At 31.8% G+C, this 24,730-nt stretch overlaps 1 protein-coding gene across 1 annotated transcript in view; it reads left to right on the forward strand.

Moving 5' to 3' along the window:
- Positions 1-3,173: 3,173 nt before the first annotated feature.
- Positions 3,174-24,730, forward strand: part of Smp_000530 (zinc finger transcription factor gli2) — a gene marked incomplete at both ends in the record, with an annotated part of 81,030 nt that continues 59,473 nt past the window's right edge. The window contains 2 exons of the mRNA XM_018790404.1: positions 3,174-3,198; positions 19,924-20,254. Of these exons, the coding sequence (XP_018646315.1) occupies positions 3,174-3,198; positions 19,924-20,254 (356 nt within the window). The remainder of the gene's footprint in view (positions 3,199-19,923; positions 20,255-24,730) is intronic.

Genomic DNA, 24,730 nt, shown 5'->3' on the forward strand with positions numbered 1-24,730 from the left:
TTGTAAGCAAAGATGGATAGTGGCTAACAGTGGAATCCAGGACGCACGTTTCATCGGACTTAGTGGCCGAGTGAATAACGTGATGGCGTTTGAAGCGAAAGGTACTGGGTTCGAGTCCCAGAATGAACATCAACTTTGAGATGCAGGTACATCCAGCTGACGAGTCCCAAATAGAACAAAACGCGCTTCCCGGATTCCACTGCTAGCCACTATCCATCTTTGATCACCTGCATATAGTTATGTAGAATTATTTTCATTTATACATGATATTCAACAGATTACCAAATTAATGACTTTGAAAGGGGATTTCTTGCCAAAAATAGATATTAGTTAGTTAGTCATAAGCAACTTAGAAGATGACCTGTATGTGTGTGCATTTGTTCAGTTTTCCACATCATATCAGTTCAGTTTGATGAAAATATCAAGGAAGGTCAGTGTAGTAGACAGATAAGTTGTTATGGAAAACATTGGGTATAAACGTTATGATACAAGAAGAAAGAATGGTTTAGTAGAATAAAAGGTATAATTAGTTTAAGAATAATTGATCGATTCCGAGCCATACCATCTAACGACTCCAACTACTTATAGCAGTAATCTTGAAATCCCAACTAGGTAGTCCGCACCTAGATACACGGCTCAATCTAACAGTCAGTGACTTTATAAGTTGATGTTAGGTTTTAATTTGAGAGTGAAGGCCTACTCTTTTTTTGTTTAATCCTAGATTTTATACGTTTAAGAAGCTGAAAAATATCAAACCGCTAGCTCAAAGCTATACTACTCATAGTAATTGACAGTGATTAGTTTTTCAATTCGATCTTGCGTGTGGGAGTTCACATAAATATTTCTACAAGTATGGAACTATGTACTTAAAAACTGTTTTAATGACCCATCACTTTTCCACTAATTTTACATTTGGTATTCGATAGCTGATGAAAGCTATTTTAAATTAACATAAATCTTCAGACATCAATCCACTCTGTATTGGTACAGCTGTGATGACCTTGATTGTTCTTGGAACTTTAGTGTGTTTTAGTAATGTTAAGTGAAGACTGTCTGATTGAAGTAAGAGTGATTATTGTAATCAGTATCTGAAGACACTTTACGACATGGTTCAGAATTAATTATGGTAATCCGGATGTCCTCCTCGAGGTCGTGGGTTTAAAAATTTATCGTTTTACTTTTTCTCCCACCAATTCACCCTTTCATCTTAGATGACGCTATTTGTATCTAATGTTTTCCACTCAACTGACTACATCTACTACACCGATATTAATCTTTGTATCTTTCTATTGCTGTGCTAATGCGGTGCAACAGCGTAAGCCGATGTACACGTGTGCTAGGTTCTATGATGTTTATGACTGATTAGTTGTTGCTATTACCCATATTGTTGTAACTGACTGCATAGATTTAGTATTATTAGAAATTATTACACAGTAATTATAGTTAATTTATCTGATAAGCAGTGTACTTTCTTGATCTGGTTCGTCAAGTACTTAAAATATTACTAAGATAAACATATTTCATTAGTGACTGAATAATAAAATAATGATTCATGTCAGTTAGCCAACTCTAAAACTAACCTCTTTGTGGTATTCATGTTTCCTAAATTCATTGAAGTTTAAGGATTGCAGTTGTCGTAAACTTGAAAACTGTTTAGGAATTATTTGTCACAATTGTTCAATATGCCATATATAATACTGACAGTTGATTATTAGTATGAAAATAATATGAATTACTGAACTAAAGTTTCAAACTCTTGTATGTAGATGCATCTACAGATAACAATATCCATCACTATTCATCATTTTGAAATGCTATAGAAGATTTTCAGCTCAAATGGATGCTTTTGTGGTTTTTGAGTTCTCTGAACATTTTCATGAAGTAAACTCTAGTGATGTTGTCCAGAACAACAATGAAACCTCCCCAGTTATATCATTTTAGTTAACAAAATAAAAACTCAAATTACTCATGATTTAACCATACACAAATACACACTATGAGATGTGAGTTATTTACTACTCAGTAATTAAGTGAAGTAATTTCCCAAAGTTGAAATCATGAGTCAATTGAAGCTAGACCACCATCGAAAACCTGAAAGCACTGGACTGCCATTTCGTCCTATTATGGGACTCCTTAGCTGTGCGCATCCACGATCCCGCACTCGCGAGATTCGAACTCAGGACCTACCAGTCTCGAGCCAGAGCCCTTAACCGATAGACCACTGAGCCGGCATCTAATGGTGTTAATGTCTAACTTCAACCGATCCACGAATTATGAGCGACCATTCACCAATTGTCTTCAGTGAGTTGATATCTCACAACAGACGTGGTTGAACTCCACTGGTCACTGCTTTCCACTAGAACTCCAAGACATGTATCTTGAAGTCAATCACTAGTGAGCATATGATTATAATCAGAGGGGTGAAGTGAATAAAAACATGTACAACTGTTGCACCTTTAAAAACTTCAAAAACTAATTTACATTTTTTATTATCCTGTTAGAATTCCTTTATTATCAGCTACCTATTTTTAAAAAATAGTGCCTTTTACAATCTACAAAATTAAATTTATTGATAAACTAAACAATGTAGAGATTAGTCAGACTGACCACTATATATATATATATATATATATATATTCTTAAACAATACAAATTTCTGAAAAGTCATCCCAGTTTAGTTGCCATGGCATACAATAAACGTATATTGTACATTTGTGCATATCTTTCTTTGCTTAAAATTCTTTTATTTGTCTTTTGTTTCATTGCAATCTGTAAATTAGAGTGTTGTCCCTCTTCTCATTTTCATCATGAATAATCATTACATTTGTCTAGTCTGCATTAAAATTCATAGAGTTTTTGTTAAGATGTATAAATATGTAGGTATGATGATAAACAGAAGAGAGAGAGAGAGAGAGGGAGAGTGAATACAGTGCGAAAGTGAAACAAATATACAAAGAGAAATATCAGTGACAAAAATATGATTTATAAATTTGTCATTTGACTAATTTTCCTTTCGTTTTTTCTTTTTTTGGTCTTGTCCAGTTATTTCTCCTTATTTTTAAAAAAATATAAAAAAAGTTTTCTTCTTTTTAGATGTAAATACAAGTAAATTTGTTCTTTGTGTGTTGTATTTGTATGTTTAATAATCATTTTGAAAATAAAAAGAAGATATCATGGAGAAAATGTGGTTACAAAAAGGTAACACTAAAATATGAGAACAACGATTAAATTTAAAATGACTAACATTTTAGAAAAAAAAATTATGGTGGATAATCAGATTTTTCGGTAATAACCGCAAAAATGTTTTAATGATCATTGTCTATAGATCATAACAAATATGATGGTTTTATTAGGTAAAAATAATTTAGTATCACACCCCCCCAATCGCATTGGTATGGCCGAGAGTGTGGAGAGTACGCTCTCTCTCTCCAAATGCTCCCACATGGCTACGTGTATATAGCCTCTGTCAGGGAAGTCCTACTCACCTGCCTTCTCGTGGCGGGGGTGTTGTTCACGAAAGTGAGAGGACGAAAAGCGAATGTCAGGCGCTTTAAACGGGTTGGTGGACACGGCGCATCCACCTAGGGGAGTTGGAAAACCCTGATTCCAAACTAATGGTGCACATGGGCTCCAGTATCCTGAGGGAAAAATTGGCGTACGAATCAATCATTGTTCACCGGCTACCATGGGACTGCATCTCCTCACGATGCCCCACTGCCTAGTGTATCAGATCTTTGGGTGAAAGGCTCGGCGGGTGGCCACCTGACAAAACCTCTTGTTGCGGTTTGGGCACCTGGGTAGTATCACAGCCCTCACACAAATCAAATGAAATTTGTGTGATGCATATGTATCTGGTACCTATTTGTACTAATATTTATGTATTTAAATAAAAAATAAATGATAATCATAGAATGAACTTCAGTTGGAGAACAGATATGTTTGTTTCAGTCAGTAGATTTTTTTACTGATAGTTCTTCAAATATTATCAATTCATGATAAGGACTGTTTTAGGTAGCTAAAGGTAATTGACAAGAAACCATGAACCTAAGTTTCATTACCGCCTAGATGTCTCCAACATGGTATACTTGAAATCTTGATTTACTCTTTATAATATCTGAACCCACGTCACCCAGCTCTACTATGTGAGATATTGTCACTGATGGTGGAGAAGATGTGTGGCTCAGGTGGATGATTTTGGTAGAGTTTTGTTCTCTGAGCTGGATGGTTTGATAGTGGAGCTTTCATCGTTACTCTGAACGATATCATCAGCACAAACTTCAAGTAGAAGTGAGGTATTCAAATTTCTTCATATATGACTACCAGCTTGTTCTGTAGACTTCGATCTTAATTGGTTATTGTTCACCCTTAACCCGTCATGACTTAACTCTCTATTTGATTGATCTCCCATTGGTTTGATTCTTGGTCCTATATTTGTCCATAATAATATAGAACCAAGAATCAAATCAGTGGGAGATACAATCAAAGAGAGAGTTAAGTCATGACGGGTTAAGGGTGAACAATAACCAATTAAGATCGAAGTCTACAGAACAAGTTGGTAGTCATATATGGAGAAATTTGAATACCTCACTTCTACTTGAAGTTTGTGTTGATGATATCGTTCAGAGTAACGATGAAAGCTCCACTACCAAGTCATCCAGCATAGAGAACAAAATTTCACCAAAATATTGCCACAGGAGTGAAATTTATCAACATCAGTAAAATATTATGTATACGTGATCACAAAAACTAAAAATGTGGTAAATCATGAACACTGAGTGTTTTGTCTATTTGTGTTGATAACAGAAACTAATGTCTATTCATGTGGAATTTCCATCTGTCAAATTGTTAATCACCAAATACGATCACTTTATCAAATAGTGAGAAAATATTAATTATAGTCGAAATAACTAATATTGGAATGATAGTTTTCATTGACATGGTCATCTATTCCTACAGAATTAATTAACCGTAATAAAATAGAAACCTGAATATAGAACTTTCAATTTTCATGGTTAATTTAGTATTACTACATATTAGCTACATATAATAAATCATTTAAGATCAAAAAATCGCAGTATACATATCTGGAATAAAATCAATCATATTGTCTTGATTTAACTGGTTTTTCAACCGATATCAGTCAATGATAATAAAAGGATATTAGTGTTGGGATGACTTCGAGAGGCACGGTGAAGACGTCATAGGTTCTAAAGAAGCCGAAGACATACTTTAGTGAACAGAACAATGGTTGGGGACAATCGAATGTATTTAAGCAAAGATTACAGACTATCTCAGTAAATTCTGATAACCAAACAATGAACAATTAATTTGCAAATTAACAATCAATTGTTTCAATCTTCACTGTTTCTTCTCCAATTCCATTGCTCATGCATTTTCCAAACGATTGCGCTTCATTTCAGTTCTTTCCTCATCGGTCTTCTTCCAAAAAACATTCTATGTCTGACCCACACCATATACTACTTATAAGGATATAAGTAGACCACATCACAATACCACTCAATCAGCACCTGAAGGAGCTTTCTAGAATACCAACACGGCGTGCTTCGATTGAACGATGGCATAAATAGCCTTCCTGTGGATTGGCTAAATTATAATGATGTCATAACCAATGCTAATAACTATAAATACCCATGTTCTTCTGTACATTTTTGACTCTTACCCAATAATCACTTCTCTTGCTTCTTCCATCTTCTGATTTTCGACTTTAAGGTTCTACACATTCGAGTGCCCTTAGTTGTTTATTGCATTCCGCTGTGATCAAGTATAGGACATAACGCTTAGTTACTCCATGAGTTATCTAATTAAATGATCAGAATTTAAGAATAATTAATGATTTACTTCAAGTTATGTACTGTTAAGGTTTCAAAATGGTCGGTTGATTGGAAGGTATTGACTAATGCCTCATCAATAACATTGAATATAAGTTAACTTTTTTATAAATTTTGATTCAAGTGTAAAAATATTCAACTACAGTAACTGATAGTTATTGGTAATTTGTATTACTTGGCTTTCCTTTACTATGAAAAGGAAATTACGTATTGATGAGAAATTCTGAATTGAGTAGAAGGAAATATGAATTTCAATATAGTTATTTAATTAATATCAAGTATTCAAATGTTAGAATAAGACTTAGTCTTGAGAGACATGTAAACGAAACTTAATCTTCATTGAAGGATGATTTTATCACTGAAAATAAAACTTTACTTTTGTGTTGTGCGGTTTTTAAAAAAATATTTGTTTCTTATGTTTTAAGTCAATATAATTTTAAACCATACTTCAACCTACATAAATGCATGATACAGTATAGATTTATACTGATCCGCTCCATTTATGTATACGTGAAATTGTCAGAGGAGCTTGTTCTTTGTAAAGTTAATGGTATGTCAAGGATCAAGTGTTCTAGCCTTTATGGTTCATCAACATAGAAACTATGGTTAAATATGAGTTTTACACATTTCAATATTATTATTATTACTCTCCATTCGAACTTATCTTCATTTCAACAGTGAAAATACTAAATTCTCCACAAAACCCCCTCTGATTTATCTTCATTACTTTTTTTTAACGAAAACTATTATCTTCACCTTGAACAACCAAATGTTTATTGGCTAACAAATCTTGTAATACTTACTATGAATACTTCATTTTAATGTTCATCATCTAATATCACATATATCAAACATGTAGATAAGCTTTACTTATTTTAAACAAGAATAAATGACTAACAAAACCCTTGTTTCCCTTCGTTTATTCTTAGCATTATTATAGTTAATATTTATTTTACACGAGATTTAAAAGAGAAGATAAATCGGTGAAACAAAAAGAACCCATTTCAAAATGAAAAAGAAATGTTCACATTTGTTTATCCCACGTATAAAAATCTTAAAACAAAATCAACTACATATACCTATATTTCATTGGATTTGTTGTTGTTTTTTTCTAACTAACCAACTAACTCTAACTAGATAACGCTCCATTTCACTCTTACTCTCTCTCTCTGACCCTGTCTCTCTGATTTTCCCTTTTATTCTGTATACAAGTGTATTTAAGTAAACATATAAATAAATAAATATAGGAACTGTGAAAATACATAACGAAAAGAGAAAATTTATTGTAGCTAGTTAATGATAAATATATATTCTTCTCTACTGAACTCAACTTCGGTTGAGTATAATAGTTATTATTAAAGACGTGATTATTAATATGACTATTATTATTATTATTATTATTATACTCACTGTTGAAAATGCTGTATATTCAGTAGTATATTCTTGGGATACTTTACATTTTATCATTGACCAATCTTGAATATGATTTAAAATTCTTGAGATTTATGCCAATAAACAGGAAGATAATTCAGTAGTAGTGGTAATAGTAGTATTGGTGATAGTAGTAGAAATAGTACTGTTATTACAGTGATAAATATCAATTGACACGCATATACATACCATACATATACACTTCTATACAAAGTAATGGGAAATGCTCATTTTATTTTATTTGCTTATTTATTTACTTATCATTTTGTATTCCCATCATTCTAGTTTACCACAGTACTAAAAAGAAATATTCAAATAGAGAGCGGGAAATAAGTTGGCGGCAAAATCAAATACATTTGTTGTTAGAAAAAGTTTTCAAAATATTTTCTTAGTTATTATTTATTATTATTGCAGTTGTAGATATTTTGCTCTTGTACAGAATAATAATGAGTTCATCGACTGGTTAACTGTATGATTGAGTATGTAAAAGCATTTTGATTATGATAATCTTACCTACTTGATTTTTTTCTGGTTAGCGTTTTTTTTACCGAGTTGGTTTTCTACGGGATGGGGTCGCTAACCCCATGCCCAACCCTCCCCCTTTACCCGGTCTTGGGACCGGCAGTAGTCCCCGGAGGAGGTACAGGCAGAGTCTATGATTATTTTAAGCAAGTATTATTCAAAGAACGCAAATGATTTTAGTCAAGTGATTATTTGACTTTCTAAAAAGAAATTTATTTATGAAATTTATTAAGAATTTGTAAATCTAATTTTCATATTCACTGATACTCGTCAGTAAGGTAAATTTGAAATTTTTGAAAAAACTGAAATGCAATGGCCAGTGGACTTTAATCATGTCCGAAATGAAGCAGTAAACTACATGTGGCGTTGGATTATCTCAAATTCTTCAGATTTGATTGAAATTATAATCATAAACCATTGAAGATCCTAAGTTCGACCTCCAATGTGGGATATGGATGCTCACTTTTAAAAAGTTCTGGACTAAGACAAAATAACAATTAAGTGTTTTGTAACTTCAAATGATTCCTTAACTTGATCAGTAATGTGAAGTAGAATACAATAACGTTACTCTGTTTGAATTACGTTTCATCAAGATAAAATTAATATCAGATAAATTCAATCGCTATTTATAATTCAACATGATGTGTGTTGTTTAAATCCACTGTTGGATGTCAGCTAGGTGGTCTAGAGGTTGGAAGTCTACGCACGCAACCGAAGGTCCTGCGTTCGAGTGGTACGTGCGGGATCGTGGATATGTACTACTGAGAAGTCCCGTACTGGGACAAAATGGTCGTCCAGTACTTCCAGGTTTTCCATGGTGGTCCAGCTTTAGTTGATTTATGATCTCAACTATTAAAAATTACTATAATATCCACAAAACCTCTTCTGATGGTAAATTTTTTCCTCTAGCAAATATAAAAATTCCGATGATTCACATATACAATATAAGGTATCATATGTTCATAGTGATAGATACTGTAAAGTTTTGATTTAATTTAAGATACATACACACACTTACACCTCTGATTTTTTGAACTCTTTAACTTTGTATAAGTATATTCTAGATGTTGAATTTCGTAAATTATATCTGTTTACTCACAGTTGTTATTTAGATTATTAATTTTAGTACATATGGTTTCTTTTTTCTCCATTTGTTCATTCCTTCTTATTGTGTTAACAAGTGAACTATGACACTTTAGAAATTGTAAAGATTTTTTCCAGATATGTTAGTGTTTAAATCTGCTACCTGTTCATTTGTTTTTTCTATTAGACGATAATTTAATTAAATAATGTTTAAAGTAATTTGTCCATTTGATAAATTTCCATAATGTAATAAGAAGACGAAGATTACCAGAACTATGTGATATATTAGCGCAATACATTTCGAACAATCTGATCGCACATAGTTCTGATAATCCTCGTCTTCCAAAATAATGTTTAATCAGTTAAGTGTTCTGACGCGAAACTGGTAGGTCCTGGGTTCGAATCTCGCGGGGCGGGATTGTGGATGCGCACTGCTGAGGAGTCCTACAATAGGGTGAAACGGCCGTCTAGTGCTTCCAGGTTTTCCATGGTGGTCAAGTGACTCATGATCTCAACTATATAATGTTTAAGTGTTTAGTGGAACTATATATATATCCACCATAGAAAACCTGGAAGCACTGGACGGCCGTTTAGAGAGGATATGTAATTTCAAATTAAAAATTATAAACAGACGATTTTTTACAAAATTTATTATCATATAATTGAAAGTTTTATATATCAGTTGCTGTACACAGTACTGTACTGAACTGAGCTCATTGTGTTCCCATTGTATAACAACGTTGAGTGGAATAGTTTTGTAGGGATTATTTTCTTATATTCTCCCATTGGCAATATTTCATGATGAATATTACCTTTACATCGTAAAGTCTTCCACATAACTAAATTAACTAATTCCATTAGTGACTAGCTTTCATGATTAGTTAACTTTATTCACCAGGAGTTAATTATTGTAAGAACAAGAGATAATCAGTCTTTGTTGACATCGAGTAAACGGTTGTTCTCATTAGGAGTTCTGGAAGTTTTCTTGATGAAATCTTGTACGAGATTATAGGTGTTCAATAATGAGTAATTCAAAACTAGGAAGAAACAGTTGTTAATTTGTTAGTGTTTTTCAGTGGTTCCTCCCAAATGATGTCAGTTTGTGATGGAAATTGTCACAAAACCACTCAGTTTACTTAATATCTGGAATTCCACACTTTTTAAGAGCTGCATACCGTCGTATATGTTTTTTTAATGTTAAACATGGTTTGCTTCATTAATTTACATATGATTAGTAATATTTATTCCTTTCCTATCTGAGTGATGATCACTTTATCTGTTAAGTGAAGTTGTTTAACGGACAACCACATGGTTCTTACAATTTCATTTTGTCTCATCATCTGAATTACGCGAGACATTTTCTTACCTGTCTTTTTATCACCTTTTGTGTGTATAAGTGTGTACTTGACTTACAAAATACGATGATGACACTAACAATAACTGTTATAGGATAAGTGATCCAACTGTCAGCTAATTGTCATTATTCCAATCTTCTAATTCATGTTTGAACACTATCTCATCTTCATCTTGATTACAAGAAGCAACAAGAGTAGTAATAACAACAAACCTTCCTAAAAATAGCTCTACAATACAGAACAAACACCTTCATCAATTCTCTTGTGTGCAAGTCTTCAGTGTGAAAATGAATAGGTGATTGTTGGTCAATAAAACTTGTTAAATAGGTAGAAATGTTCACTGAAAAAAAGATCTTGAATACAGTTATTTACAATATATATGCAGATTTTTGGTAAGTAGACACTGAATGTGAAATAAAAATAAACACAGGGATGTAACAGATAAATGTATAAGTGTAGAATTTCAATGATTTTATGTGCGAATATGTTGGGTTTGGTTGACTGTCAGGAAACTGGATAGTTTTCTGTTATCTGTTGAATATTTTCGAAAAAAAAGACAAAACAGTAATATTTGAGTGCTTATAACAAAGAATACCATGTTTAATCTTTAAGCATTGTGTATTTCTTTTCTACCATTCCAACAGCAATATCATCAACCACTACCACTGTTACTGATGTAAATGATAATAGTAGTATTGGAGGAATGTGTAAGTATTTGACAGTCCTTCGGTATCAATACATTTTTAACTCTCAGAAAATAAGGATTATTAGCATATATACAACAAACAGAGAACACTGACATTATCACAAGAGTACAGCTGAGAAAATCAGCAAAAAACTAAATGTAAAAAGGAATTCATCATATTCTACTTTTAAGTGATAGATTTTTTTAGGTTTTTACAATTGTCGGCAATTTTCTAGGAAGGTAAATTCTATTTTTGTTGTGTGATAACAGGTCCCCTTTCAATAAAACCTCTCTCTCTCTATATATATATATATATATATATCTTTCTACCATTTGGCTTTCACCACCCTCTGCTGAGGTTTCTTCTTTGATATTCTCGTCAGCTAAAGTTATAATCTCAAGTTATAATCTCCGACAATACTGAATGTTGAATATATATATATATATATATATATATATATGGAATTTGCTTGTTTGAACAGGAAATAATGTTTTGTGTGGTAATATGGTTAACATAAAATATATCAATCTTTAGAAAGATGACTATCAATACAATTGGACTAAGAAATAGGTGAACATTTAGGATGAAAATAATTATTTTAGACGCAGTTCGGATAGATATAGTTTGTACTGTTCTAATACTTTACACCTAGAAATTATTTATTAAGTTTATCGTCTGACTTCATTTGAGTTTTCAAATTCTATACAATGTCCAGTGTAAGATTTGATTTACTACATAATACGAAAGAAATTGTAAGTTCCACTTTGTTAACATCATCATTAAATGGAGAGCAGATGGTACAGTTCAGATTTCAATTTATCCAATAAGTAGATAGAATGTTTCGTATCAGCATCTTAATAGCCTTTTTGTTCAACCAGTAACAAAAAATCATTTGTTAGTAAAGGTGATCTACTATCGACAAATTAGTCGAATTGATCAACAATGAACCTCTCTAAAAATCAACTAGTATTCACTAAAGCTCACTGATAAACTTAAAACAAAGAGACAGTCTTATATTGTCCATACATTCCATATACCTAACTTCTTTGTTACACTGGATGTTACAATGGAAATCGGCCTTTTAGTTTCCGAATAATCTTAGCTTTCTTCATGAAGTACCACAACTTTTCTATATAGAAATTCTTTACCTCAGAGCAGAGTCAACATTGATTATTTGGTTTATTTTGGTTAGTGTTTTGTTGGCGAGACTTTTTTACGAGGTAGGATTGTCAACTTTAATCCAACTCCACACTTCATTTGAACTTGAGACAGTCAGCAACCCCTGAAGGGTCCCAGGAGGAATTAAGACAGGGAAATATAGTTTACAAAACACCCATCCGTATTCCCCTTGGCTTCAAAGTTGATAGTTTTTCAAGGAAAACAAAATAAAATTCCTCAATAACACATCAACTAGAGTCCATCCTGCAGGTAAACTAATTATCAATCCAATGTAAAAAAAAAAACAAGTTCACTAACCTAACCAAAGTTTGACATGTATCTGTTTCATGTTACTGCCAATAGTTTACACTGATGTTGAGTCTGTTAAATGTTTAACTGACTTGTTTGGTAGTGAAACTTTGAATTCGACGACGCTTGGTAGGAATACAAGGACTGATGATATGGATCTAATTGGACCCGTAAATAAATCGGATTGATATATGAATCCATGTATAGATACATTGATTTAACTCATATTTAATGATTATTTAGCAGTTATTATATAGAAGAAGGTTACAGAGTTACTACACAAACCTTAGCTATGAATTCTATACTGAATTTATGCAACGGACATTATTTTAAGCAAGAATTACACTGAAATAAACTTATATTGAGGAAAATATCGCACTTAAATTATAACAAGTATTACACTGAGTAATCATCATAATAAATTAAAAATAGAAGTCGTATTGAACAAAACTACTGTCATATCACCTTTCTCTCCTAAAAAAAGGTCTGGCTTCTTGATTTCAACGGACGTCGTTGGGATGAGTGTATATTATATTATAGACTGAAGTAGCTATCCAGACAAAAAGAGAACTGGTCTTATTTGTTTACATCATACTTTTTCAACTCTTCCTCACATCCGCTCACTTAATCATTTCATTTTGTCCAAGTTTATAATTGAGCTTTACTCATTTTATTATAATGTCCTATTAGCATTTGTTTATTATGTAACCACTTATTTTTAGCCCTTACTTCACTTGGTACTATCAATGTTTCAGAATGTTCTATTATATAAGATATGCCTCTGCATTCTTTTAAAGTAATTATTATTTCAGTTGGGATTCATTTGATAGTGTAAGAAATGTGTAGGTTCGATTGACAAACATTTGAAGATCAAATGAGGAAATTAAAATGTAAAATTGTTCTTACAGATGATCGAATCTAGTATATTTTCCACAAGTGTTTATCTAGTTTAGTCATAATTAAATAAATATAAATGAAAAGCATATGTATGGAATTGTAGCCAGTATTTGATTAAATTCTTTCTTCCTTATTAATTTTTTAAATATATATTTGGTTTATGCTACTTACGTCTGTTGACATAAGTAGAATGCTTGACTGCGGAAGGTTCGGAAGATCGAGCCGAAGAGAATGGGAACATAGAGTAGTTGTAATCGTAATGAACAAACTATGAAGTTTGAGACAATTGATGGAGGATTCGCAAATGAAGTATTGAAAGTATGGTTTTAACATTTTATGAAGGGACTCATTAATTTTGTGCTAAATCATAAATTGACCTTCCTCACCTAAGTCTCGTTCATTACATATATACCTTGATTTAATTGAATTTTGATTATTTTCATAAATATCATCACTATTATTTATAACGTTTCATTTTTATAGTAAATTCATTAAAAATCGACTAAATACATCAAATGGTTGCATATGTCACAGTATGAGGCCAATAATTCGTTGATCAACAGTTTTCAGAACGAAGATAGAATGGATGCGCACTGCTGTGGAGTCCTACAATAGGACGAAATGGCCGTCCAGTGCTTCCAGGTTTTCCACGGTGGTCTAGCTTCAATTGACTCATGATTTCAACGATATATAAAGATAGAATAGTTTGTTTCTTATTTATAGTGCCTAATCATATGTAAAAAAAAAGATGATTTTTGATCCCAGAGAATAAAAGTGATATGGTATAGAAAGGTAATATTTTATTAAAACTAAGTGTGTTCTTCTCAAATATTATCGATTAAATGTACTTTATATCGTTTTCTTTTTCTTAACTTTCTGTGTATGTAGGTTTCTTTATTTGTTTCGAAGTATATTAAAACTTCAATGATAGTTGGTTATCAATAATCAATTGGAATATATGTTTAAATTATTATTGTTATTAATAACAATTGCATTATGCTATGAATTGAACAGTTTACATCTAGATCTACATGAGACAATCCACTTTAATTATATCATTAACAATAATACAAAGGATTATTTATAAAAGCATATCATTAATGTAGATTGATTTCTGTTCTCGTGTATAATAATAGATTGGAACTAATGACTGGAAGTGACTCATCAATGTGTGATCTTGAAGTCAAATCATCATTATCATTGACAAGTCACTTACATGAATATCAACGAAATCCATTGTTTCACATTAATACCACTACTCTTACTACTACTACTACCATTAATAATCATATTAACACAACTTCTACTAATAATTATCAACAACAAAATGACACTATGTATGACAATAATAATAATAATGTTGATAATGATATGAAAGTCAAATCATCTATGAATGATTGTATTAATGACAATACTATAAATGATACACATTCTACCACTGTTATCCACGCGGAGAATGAAAGTAAGTTGGTGTAAGATTGACTTAATTCATTCATTCATCTTCTTTCAAAGATATTTTTTTGGTGTGAAAATCACACACCACACGGTATTTAACCAAAATTACTGATAGGTTCCAAAGGTAGGAACTAAGTTGACATGCATCGAATCACGCATTTTCGCTAGTGTCAAAAGCTGCTAAAATCTTCAGGTGCAGAAGCTAGACCATTACTAAGTTGGAATTCGTGATATATAATATAACAGTTAAATATTGTCATCAGTAATGACTATCTTATTCATGATTCTAGGTTCAAACTCTGGTGAAGTCGTGAGTGAGTACCACTGATAAATTAAAAAATAAGGTGAAATAGGTGCTCTATACTTCTTGATTTCCACTGTGTATTTCATTGAAATCGCTTCATGATGAAAGTCTATTCATATTGAATTAATCTCTTTTTATTATGAAACAACACATCATTATTTATAAAAGAAATAATTAGTTTCTGAAATAGAAGACAAATACTTTCTTCTCTGTTTATGAACTCTTCAATGAACGAATGGATGAATGAAATAGAGATGAAGAATAATAATACACACAAAGTAGATTACGAGATAACAATTTGAAAAAGCGTGTAAAAGTGAAAACATAAACGTTCATATGAGAATTAAACAGAAAATTTCATTCATATAAGCAAATAACTACAACTGGAAATTGGTTAAAAGATCACTGATGATCTCTATCGCATACGTTTTCTCATTGAAACTATCAATCCAGTTCTTTAGAAGTCAACCGTCGTACTAATCTAAATTCCACTCTTTTTATTAGTCTCCGTAAATCGTAATAAATAACAAAACTATTCAGGGATCACATTATATTCACAAATTATGGTTTCCATAATTTATGCATAGTTTTAAATTATATAACGGTCATTCTCAATTAACGGACAGTTGCTAGGTGAATTTTTCTCATTCATACGTAATATCTAACGCCTTAAGCACTGTCGAACAAACTAAGCTTCTCATTTATTTCATACACATATTTCCCTTTATTATCTTAAGGAGAGCAAGAACGAAGATTGGTGCAGAATCAGTGAGCCATGATGACTGATTTCAATTCATATCTTCCTTTATTACCCTTAATGTATTTTCAGTTGCTGCATTACACAATCATATAATGTTTTTTAACTCCATGAGTTCTAATCACTATTTCAATGTTCTGTAACTTTCCCTACCAAACTTTATTCATCCAAAACAATATCTTTATGATAAGCAAAGATGGATAGCGGCTAGCAGTGGAATCCAGGACGCGCGTTTCGTCCTATTTGGGACTCGTCGGCCGGATGTACCTGCATCTCAGGGTTGATGTTCACTGTGGGACTCCAATTCAGTAGGTTTCTCTTCAAACGCCATCGCGTTATCCACTCGGCCACCGAGTCTTGATAGCCACTTGCTTGTGCAATGGGAAGATCCAAATAAACAATACTAAGTAAAATCTTTATGACCTTATTAACTCCATTAAAATCTTCACTACATCGTGATACATATATTCATCTTTAATCACCCTCGTATATATGAGTATAATAATATCTGTAATAATGTTGATTTTCAAATATTTTAGGCTGTAAGTAGCTGGTGAAAATCTAACGAAATAAAATGAATTCATATTATTCTGCACCGATCTTCATTTTTACTCTCATTAATTCTCATTTATATTCTAGAATAATACGTTTCTTAACAGTGATGTTGAGAAATGTGATTATTTGATTGGACGTCACTGATGATATCTGAAGATGATTTTTTGAATCTTATAAGCCGATTGAAATGAGAAATGCAAGCTATTTAGATCGCTAATAAAGTCAAGCGCTCTCAACCAGAACTGAGATCCCTGTGTCACATTTCCGACGAGGTTGTGGATATGTACTGATAAGAAATCAATCCTTGATCTCAATAGTTGTCTAACTAAGACAAATCTATATTGTAAACTATAAACTCTCATTCACATCATATAGTATTAGATTCATTGTTACAAAGTTGTCATGGAGACTAGAATTTATTTATCATTACAAACTCTTTAAAAACAGAAAAAGAATGCTCAACAATGTATTACTTCATAATACTTTACTACTTATTTAACAGGTTTATAGCGTTATAATTTATAATGTTTTCAATAAATACAATAACTGAGATACTAATGTTATTATTTCTAAACACAAATCAAATCAAAAATGTATCAGAACCAGAGAAAAATATCTGTCAATTCATTAATATAATGAATATCAATTCATTTTTATATTGGTTGTTTGAATCAAGTGAACATCAACTCTCGGATGCAAGTACATCCATCTGATGAGTCCAAAAATGCGACGAAACGCGCGACCTGGATTCCACTGCACACTACTATCCATCTCCGTTTATAATCCTTATGAAATAATGAATATTGTTTATAAAGATAAAGATTAATAAAAGAGAAAGTTATTTTTAAGTAGATTATGAATAGCAGTGAGAATTATGGAGATTTCAAAGATGATTAAATCATAGATCGATCATTGGAGTTCTATATTGATGAAAGCACTGAATAGTTCATATATCTTGTGTTTTTAAATCATTGATTCATTTACTGTCGGAATGACTATTAATTAAAAGGATGTAAATATTGATAAACTATGAAAAGAAGAAACATTTAAAATGCCCCATTTTTCAAGACTTTCATGCATAATTTAATTACTGGAAACTGATATAAGTGTACTACTAAAAATAAACAATATAATAGAGAGAACGAGATTAATGTACCTTACATTTTGTACAAAAAATACTTTATGACCTCAATCCGTATATCTACTGGACAGACCACATACTATCAGATATGGTCATTTTTCACATTGAATTGTTCATTAATTTTTTGTAATAAGATAATTAACTAGGAAATATAGAGAAAAGTTTTTATTAATTATGTCAGCCACCCACCGTATCCCTACCTTCAGAAAGATTATAACTAAAAACTAGTCAGTAGTATTATTAGTAGTTAATATTGATAATAATAAACTATTCCAACTCCTTTTGGTTAGGAAAGATAATCAATAATAATAATTAAAGAAAAAAGAACAACAGGTGGGTGAAAATTGAAAGGTGAAAGGGAGAAGGAAACCAGTTAGCTTTATAATAAGAGATGATCATGGAGATGATAGATAACAAGACAAATATATCTTAGTTATGTTTGAATGGAAATTAATCATTCTATATTCATTTTAATTACTGTAATCATTAGTACAACAAATAATAATGATAATAGTAATAATAGAAGAAACAAAGTAGATTACACCATTCAATAATTTCTAAAGGCCACCAAGTAGACAAATTGACTTCTTTACAAAATAATGATAAAACTATTAATGATTAATAAGCAATTAGTAGTTTCAATTATATATTATTGATTATTGAATTGTATATTGACTTTCCGGTTAACACTTTATTCATTATATATACTTGAAATCATGAGTCAATTGAAGTTAGACCACCGTAGAAAACCTAGAAGCACTGCTTGACGGCCGTTTCGTCCTATTGTGAGACTCCTCAGCAGTGTGAATACACGATCCTGCCTCGCGAGATTCGAACCCAGGACCTACCAGTCTCGCGCCAGAGCGGTTACAAGTGATCAGAATTCCATGGTATCTTTCTATTTCTCCTTAGGTGTTCAGTTCATAATTGTTATAAATACTTAACCGAAATTTTGTATAGATTTGTAAAATTTAAGTTTTAACCTGAATAATATTCCACTATCATAATCATTCACTTTACAAAATGAGGATGTTATATTCAATAAATAAGTTATCCAAATTTTATGATTGTTGACAGTATGGCCATATGATCCAAAAGTCTGTGTTTACATTTAACCATGTTAAGGAAGGAGATCTAAAAATAAGAATGTTTGGTGTTCATGATGTAACAAATAAAGAGTTCGACTAAGCTAGCCGATATTAATGTACAATAGATGGAAACATAAAATTAGCTCACAATTTATCTATATAGACTTCAACTACTTATTAGTAGCTCAGATGTTTTGTAAAAAGTGTGGGTTTGAGTTTTACGGTCGGATCATACATTTGTCAGTTTACGATAGATGTTTTCTCAAGAACAAGGCTAAGTGTAACAATAAATATATTTATCCAGTGGACTGAAGTAAATTTCGCTCCTTAAGATTTCTACTTATAAATGCTAAAAAGTTTAAACCACCTTTATTAAGTAAAATTGGATGAGTAATAATATAATTTCTTTTCTATTAAGTACCTCAGTATAATTTGTATAGCTGTAATGTAAACGGTTTCGAAGGCAATAAGTTGTTAAAACCTTCGACTGTGTTTCCCTTGGCTTATTTGTCATTCAACCAAAGTTTTAGGTTGACGATTGTTCTACATTTTGAATCTGAAAAACTGAGTATCATAAATAGCCATACTTTAAAATGTGTTCCTATACGAAACCATTCAGTTAAGGATAACTGACGATGTAGAAGTCTCCTCCGGAGCCAAATCAAATAGACTGAGAAAAGCTAGATAATCAAAGTGACCTACAAGCTTTATTATGCGATATTCTTGAAGCCTTGGCCTTTATAGAATCCTTTAAATCAGCTTCACAATTTATCTATCATGTTGCGTGATTTAAGACCACAGCATACATTGTTTGAAGTTATATGGTTTTAGGGGATGAATTTGAGAAAGACAATTCATATAATTCTTGTGACCAAGGAAGTTTAACTTTGTAGGGTGTGGACGAGTTAGTCAACAATGAAACTGGAAGATGGTTGTGTAGTTTCATAGACTGATTGAAGTTTAACGTGCAAACTACTGAATGTTGGCTATGTGATCTAAAGGTGAGACGATAGTAAAAAAGCCAGACGTCCAGTGTTCTATCTTCTATCGAGTCGTGGGCTTGTTCTGATGAAGAGTTCCGTCCTAGGAGGAAACAGCTGTCTAATACTTTCGATTTTTTAGTGATTATTTGGCTATGGTTAGTTCGCGATGACTGAAAACGTCTATTTTAATTTATCTGAATAGTCATATATTCACTTAGCTTGTCAACGATTCCATCAACTGAAATTTGTTCTCTTAGTAATTGGAGTTTGAGTTTCGAAGTTCCATTCTACTGTCTAAAACGTTTTGCTTTGCTAGTATGCCAAAATTTAACTTCTTTTCTGTTTTAAAGATCCTAGAAGACCAATACCGTTGACGAATACATCAAATTTGGAAGGTTCAACATCTAATGTCGGTGGTAACAGTAATTTCCAAACAATGTCTGGAAATACAATTCCATTTCTGCCAATTTCCGCTACAAATGATGGTCGTTATGAATGGCCACCTTCAATGAGGTATTCATCAGCTAATACTGATCGATTCATTCAAGGAATTAACACAAACACTGATAACAGACAAGAAGATTTTAGAAATCAACTAACAAGTAATAACAATAATAATTATAATTTCAAATCCAACAATACGGCAGATAATGAAATTAATCAAACGAACCATCATAATTTGTAAGTTATTAATCTCGTTTTTTCGAAATTTCGAAATGTTTCTGGGTTAACTAGAATAAAAATTGTATGTACTGTTTTTATGGGGAAATTTAAAACAGTGAAGTGTCGTGTATACTTAAGCCACCATAACAATCCATTACCATAGTAACAGGGTACATTCGGTGTTGTTTTTTTTAAAACTGATTGGTTTAGTGATAAAGTTTTCATTATCTCTCTAGATAACATCACCAATAGAAGCTCCAGATGGAATTGAGTTGATGACTTTTGTTACTTTTGGAAAGAGTTATGTAATAGGGTCCACAAGAGCAATTATTTATATATGTGTATTGAAGTGGTCCATAGTCATAGTTCATTATCAAAACATTCAGGAATTGCACTAATGTTACACATATTTGGATATAAATCATATGTTTCTTTAATATCAAACATCAACTTCAATTTTAATTTGTTTTGAGTTTTCACTGTAAACATATAAATGACCAAGAAGAATGCTCGAAGACAAAGGAATTATGAGACTATTGAAAAGAGTATTTGTAGGGAAGAAAAGCGGACAGGAAAATGATTAAACTGTAACAGGTTTCGTTCCTCAATTTACAAATTATGTCTGATCAGAACGATCTCTTTTATAGCTAGAATACTATGTTCAAGACGGAAAAATAAATGAGAAATTAGACGTTAACGAAGAAAACGTAATAACGAATGGTTACTCAAAGAAATTTATTAAGAAATATGGAAAGGAGCGTCCCACAAATAAAAAACAACTGGTTGTTTACAAAAAGCTTGTTTTTAACTGCCTTCTATTTCAAGGAGACGAGATTTCAGAAAGAACAGATGGAAAATTCAAGACAACACTGTTAACTTTATTATAAAAGAGCAAATGTCATTAAACTAGTCAAATGTAGTCCAAAACCTTTTTAAGTAACCTTCAGTTACATACATGAATCTATATATACCTGTCGTAGTAAATACTCAGAAATGACAAAGAGAAAGGTTTCTGCCAAGTTATCTGAACACAGTTAGAGGAACGTATGTCTGAAAGGTGGTAATTTTTTCATACATTCAATCGTCTGGTTCATGGTGAATAGTGAATATAAATTCAATATCAGTAATGCATTCAAAATAGTTAATAAACAACCAAAATTGATTTTACTCCGTTATGCAGAAGCAATTGCTAACAAATGTTGTTGACCTAACCTACGTGTAAAGAAAGATAGCGTGGATTTAGTTTCTGCGTGCGGGATCGTGGATGGGCACTGTCGAGGAGCCCTATAATAGGGAGAAACGGTTGTCCAATGCCTCCAGCTTTTCAGTAGTAGTCTAACCTAGATCAGCTCATGGTTTTAATGAAACTATACAACCAGTTACTATTTTTATAACAATCTCATAATCAATTTTTTAAAAGATCTGATTATTAGCAACCACAACACTACTCTTTTCATTCTACAGTACTATTATTTTTACTATTCTGATACTTTTAATTATATAATTACTCATCGATCATAATTATGTTCAATCATATATTTTGTCTCCTATTCTTATGACTTTTGAGTCCCTTTTCGAAATCATTCATCTAAAATTGATTGATTAATGTGTGTTAGATCTCTCTAGTTATGATTGCATTACACCTTGTTAATTTATTCTTTTTGACAGCTGATTAGAGACCGCAAAATAAGATGACTTTATCTTATTCTATAAACATAATTATTCTTGTACTGTTTACATACAAATTTTTTTCACATAACAGTATCTATCAATCATTATTGAGAAGTATTTCTACCTGTTTCGTTGATCCAATGCTTTGAACTACAAAACTCTTCTTTTTTATCATAGTTGATTAGTCTATTCGATGATTCTTGTGGTAAATGAAGAGATTAAGACATTGATAACATCTTATATAATCTCATTTCTGATATATCATTGAAAGAGGCTATTGTAGCGAACAAACTCTCAGATGGGGACAATCAAATGTATTTTAATGCGAAATTACAGAATATAAAAACCAGACATTAAATACTTCATTCGCAGATCATCTTTCATCAATTGTCCTTCACATTCTGTAGGATTTTTTTTCCAATTCAAAATTTCTTTATATTTCCCTTTCTGTTCTCTTCAAATCGATCTTCTTAGTTTTCTGCTTTCAGGGTTTCCTCTTCCTATCGGTAATACACACTACTTATGTCGACAGATACTACTAGCACATACCACACTATGAATAGTCGATGTAATAGTCTTTCACTATTTCAAGCAGTGCTATTTGAAATCAAATTTTGTTTTTTTTTCATTAGGAATGCAGTGGTTATTGATTCTATTAATTTATTGAACAGTTATTTGAAGACATTTGTTTAGGTGTAATTTACAGAGACATTGTTTCATGATGAATTTAAGGGGTATTTGCAAAGAAGTCTAATAAAAACCAATAAAATATGAATATGAGATTTCATTCAAGCTTTTGGGAACAATTATATTTGGAACATAATGGTTACAAATAACTCTTTGAGACTAGAATCCAATTTTTATATTAAACCCAAGAGCGTGAAATAATGACTGTTTTTGAAATATAACAGAATAACACTTCCTAATGATTATTCTAAATTTATTTATACAAAGAATAGGGAATATTTAGTGGTCGTAAACGATCGACAGGAAGCTTTAGAGCTAAGTTTAGTCTACAAAGGAACTAATGTCCCTTCCGAGATTTAAGCGCCAGTCATGCAGTTTCATAGTCAGAGATGTTACCACTAAGCTATTTATTTTGAAACTGACCTCTTTTAGGAACTAACTGTTTGTGTTAACTGACCACTGAGTATTAATGGATGTTATGTTTGTCTTGTCTTTCGTGCTGATTAAATTCTATCAATAAGGTTGTAATATAATCACTAATTTAAGTGAATCGATATCCTATGGACTAGCAGCGGTGTTAATGCTATAGTGCTACGTAAACATGTTTATCGAAGTGAGAATAACCTAAAAAGTAATATCGTACACATTGTTTATGAATTCTTTAGTGTACAATAAAATTAAACGGGGTTATGAATACAGTAACTAAATGTACTAGATGATTAGTAAAGTCATCTAAACATTTGTCTGAACAGACAAGTACATTTGGATAAACGTACTGACTCATCGTTTGGTTCTATGAGACTCTTTAACTATTTCATTAAAATCTAACCTGAAAAATTCATATTTAATTGACTGTTCTGGATTATACAAAAGTGCCTCTGGAACTTTATGAAAACTGGTATTTTCATGGATGTTCAAACCAACCCTAGGATTTTTGTCAATCAGAACTCCAAGCCACCACTTATCATTCATGAAGCCATGTCAAGTACAATAATAGATCATAGGATATAATTTGTTTATAGTTCTCTTTGACAACACCATTCTATCAATCTACTTTGCATCATCTACATCGAACTACAAGAAGCAAATATTTATATTATTATCAGAAGGGGTTTTGTGGAGATTTAGTATTTTCATAGTTGAAAGCGTGAGTCAATTGAAGCTAGATCACCATGGAAAACCTGGAAGCAATGCTTGACGGCCGTTTCGTCCTACTGTGGGACTCCTCGTCAGTGCTCATCCACGACCTCGTCTCGCGAGATTCGAACCCAGGATCTACCAGTCTCACTGAAGACAATTGGTGAACGATTGCTCAACTTTGTGGATTGGTTGAAGTTAGACATTAACACCATCGGATGCCGGCCCAGTGGTCTATCAGTTAAGTGCTCTGGCGCGAGACCAGTAGGCCCTGGGTTCGAATCTCGCTAGGCGAGATCGTGAATGCGCACTGCTGAGGAGCCCCACAGTAGGACGAAACGGCCGTCAAGCAGTGCTTCCAGGTTTTCGTTGGTGGTCTAGCTTCAATTGACTCATGCTTTCAACTATGAAAATATTTATATACTGAATGTATTTCTTTATTAAATTTAAGTCTTTTTTATAAGGTCTTGCTTTTCTCATGAACCTCAAAGGGTTTAAAATCAAAATATATACAATATGAACATTTATTCTCGTCTAAACATATCAATGAACATCAAGAAATCATTATTTATTACCTTCAATATTTTCATGGATACCAACTAATTTAAGACGAATATATTACTGTTTTCATATCATCATTACCTAATGTAGACTTTAACAGTTTCTTTTTTTTCTCTAAAATATTATTGTTCATATAATTAGCTCATTCAATAATAAACAAAGAAAAATCGTTTCCAATTTTTTTGTGTATGTTATATTTATCAGTTTTATAATTTATCAATGATTATCAATTTTTTGTTCTCTTTTTTTTGTTTTACAAAATCTAGTTTATCTGTGTTGTGATCTTGTTTTCTTCCTGTTTTTTTGTTTTTGTTTAAATTTTGAAACGCTTACCCTACCTACCTTTTTCAAATGTGAAATAATCAATAAAGATATATAAATTTATGTTTTGTTTTTTTCTCGTTAAGATGAAAAATATGTGCAACAGGTGTTTATGTT

The sequence above is a fragment of the Schistosoma mansoni genome, assembly GCF_000237925.1.
Source record: "Schistosoma mansoni, WGS project CABG00000000 data, supercontig 0113, strain Puerto Rico, whole genome shotgun sequence".
NCBI lineage: Eukaryota > Metazoa > Platyhelminthes > Trematoda > Strigeidida > Schistosomatidae > Schistosoma > Schistosoma mansoni.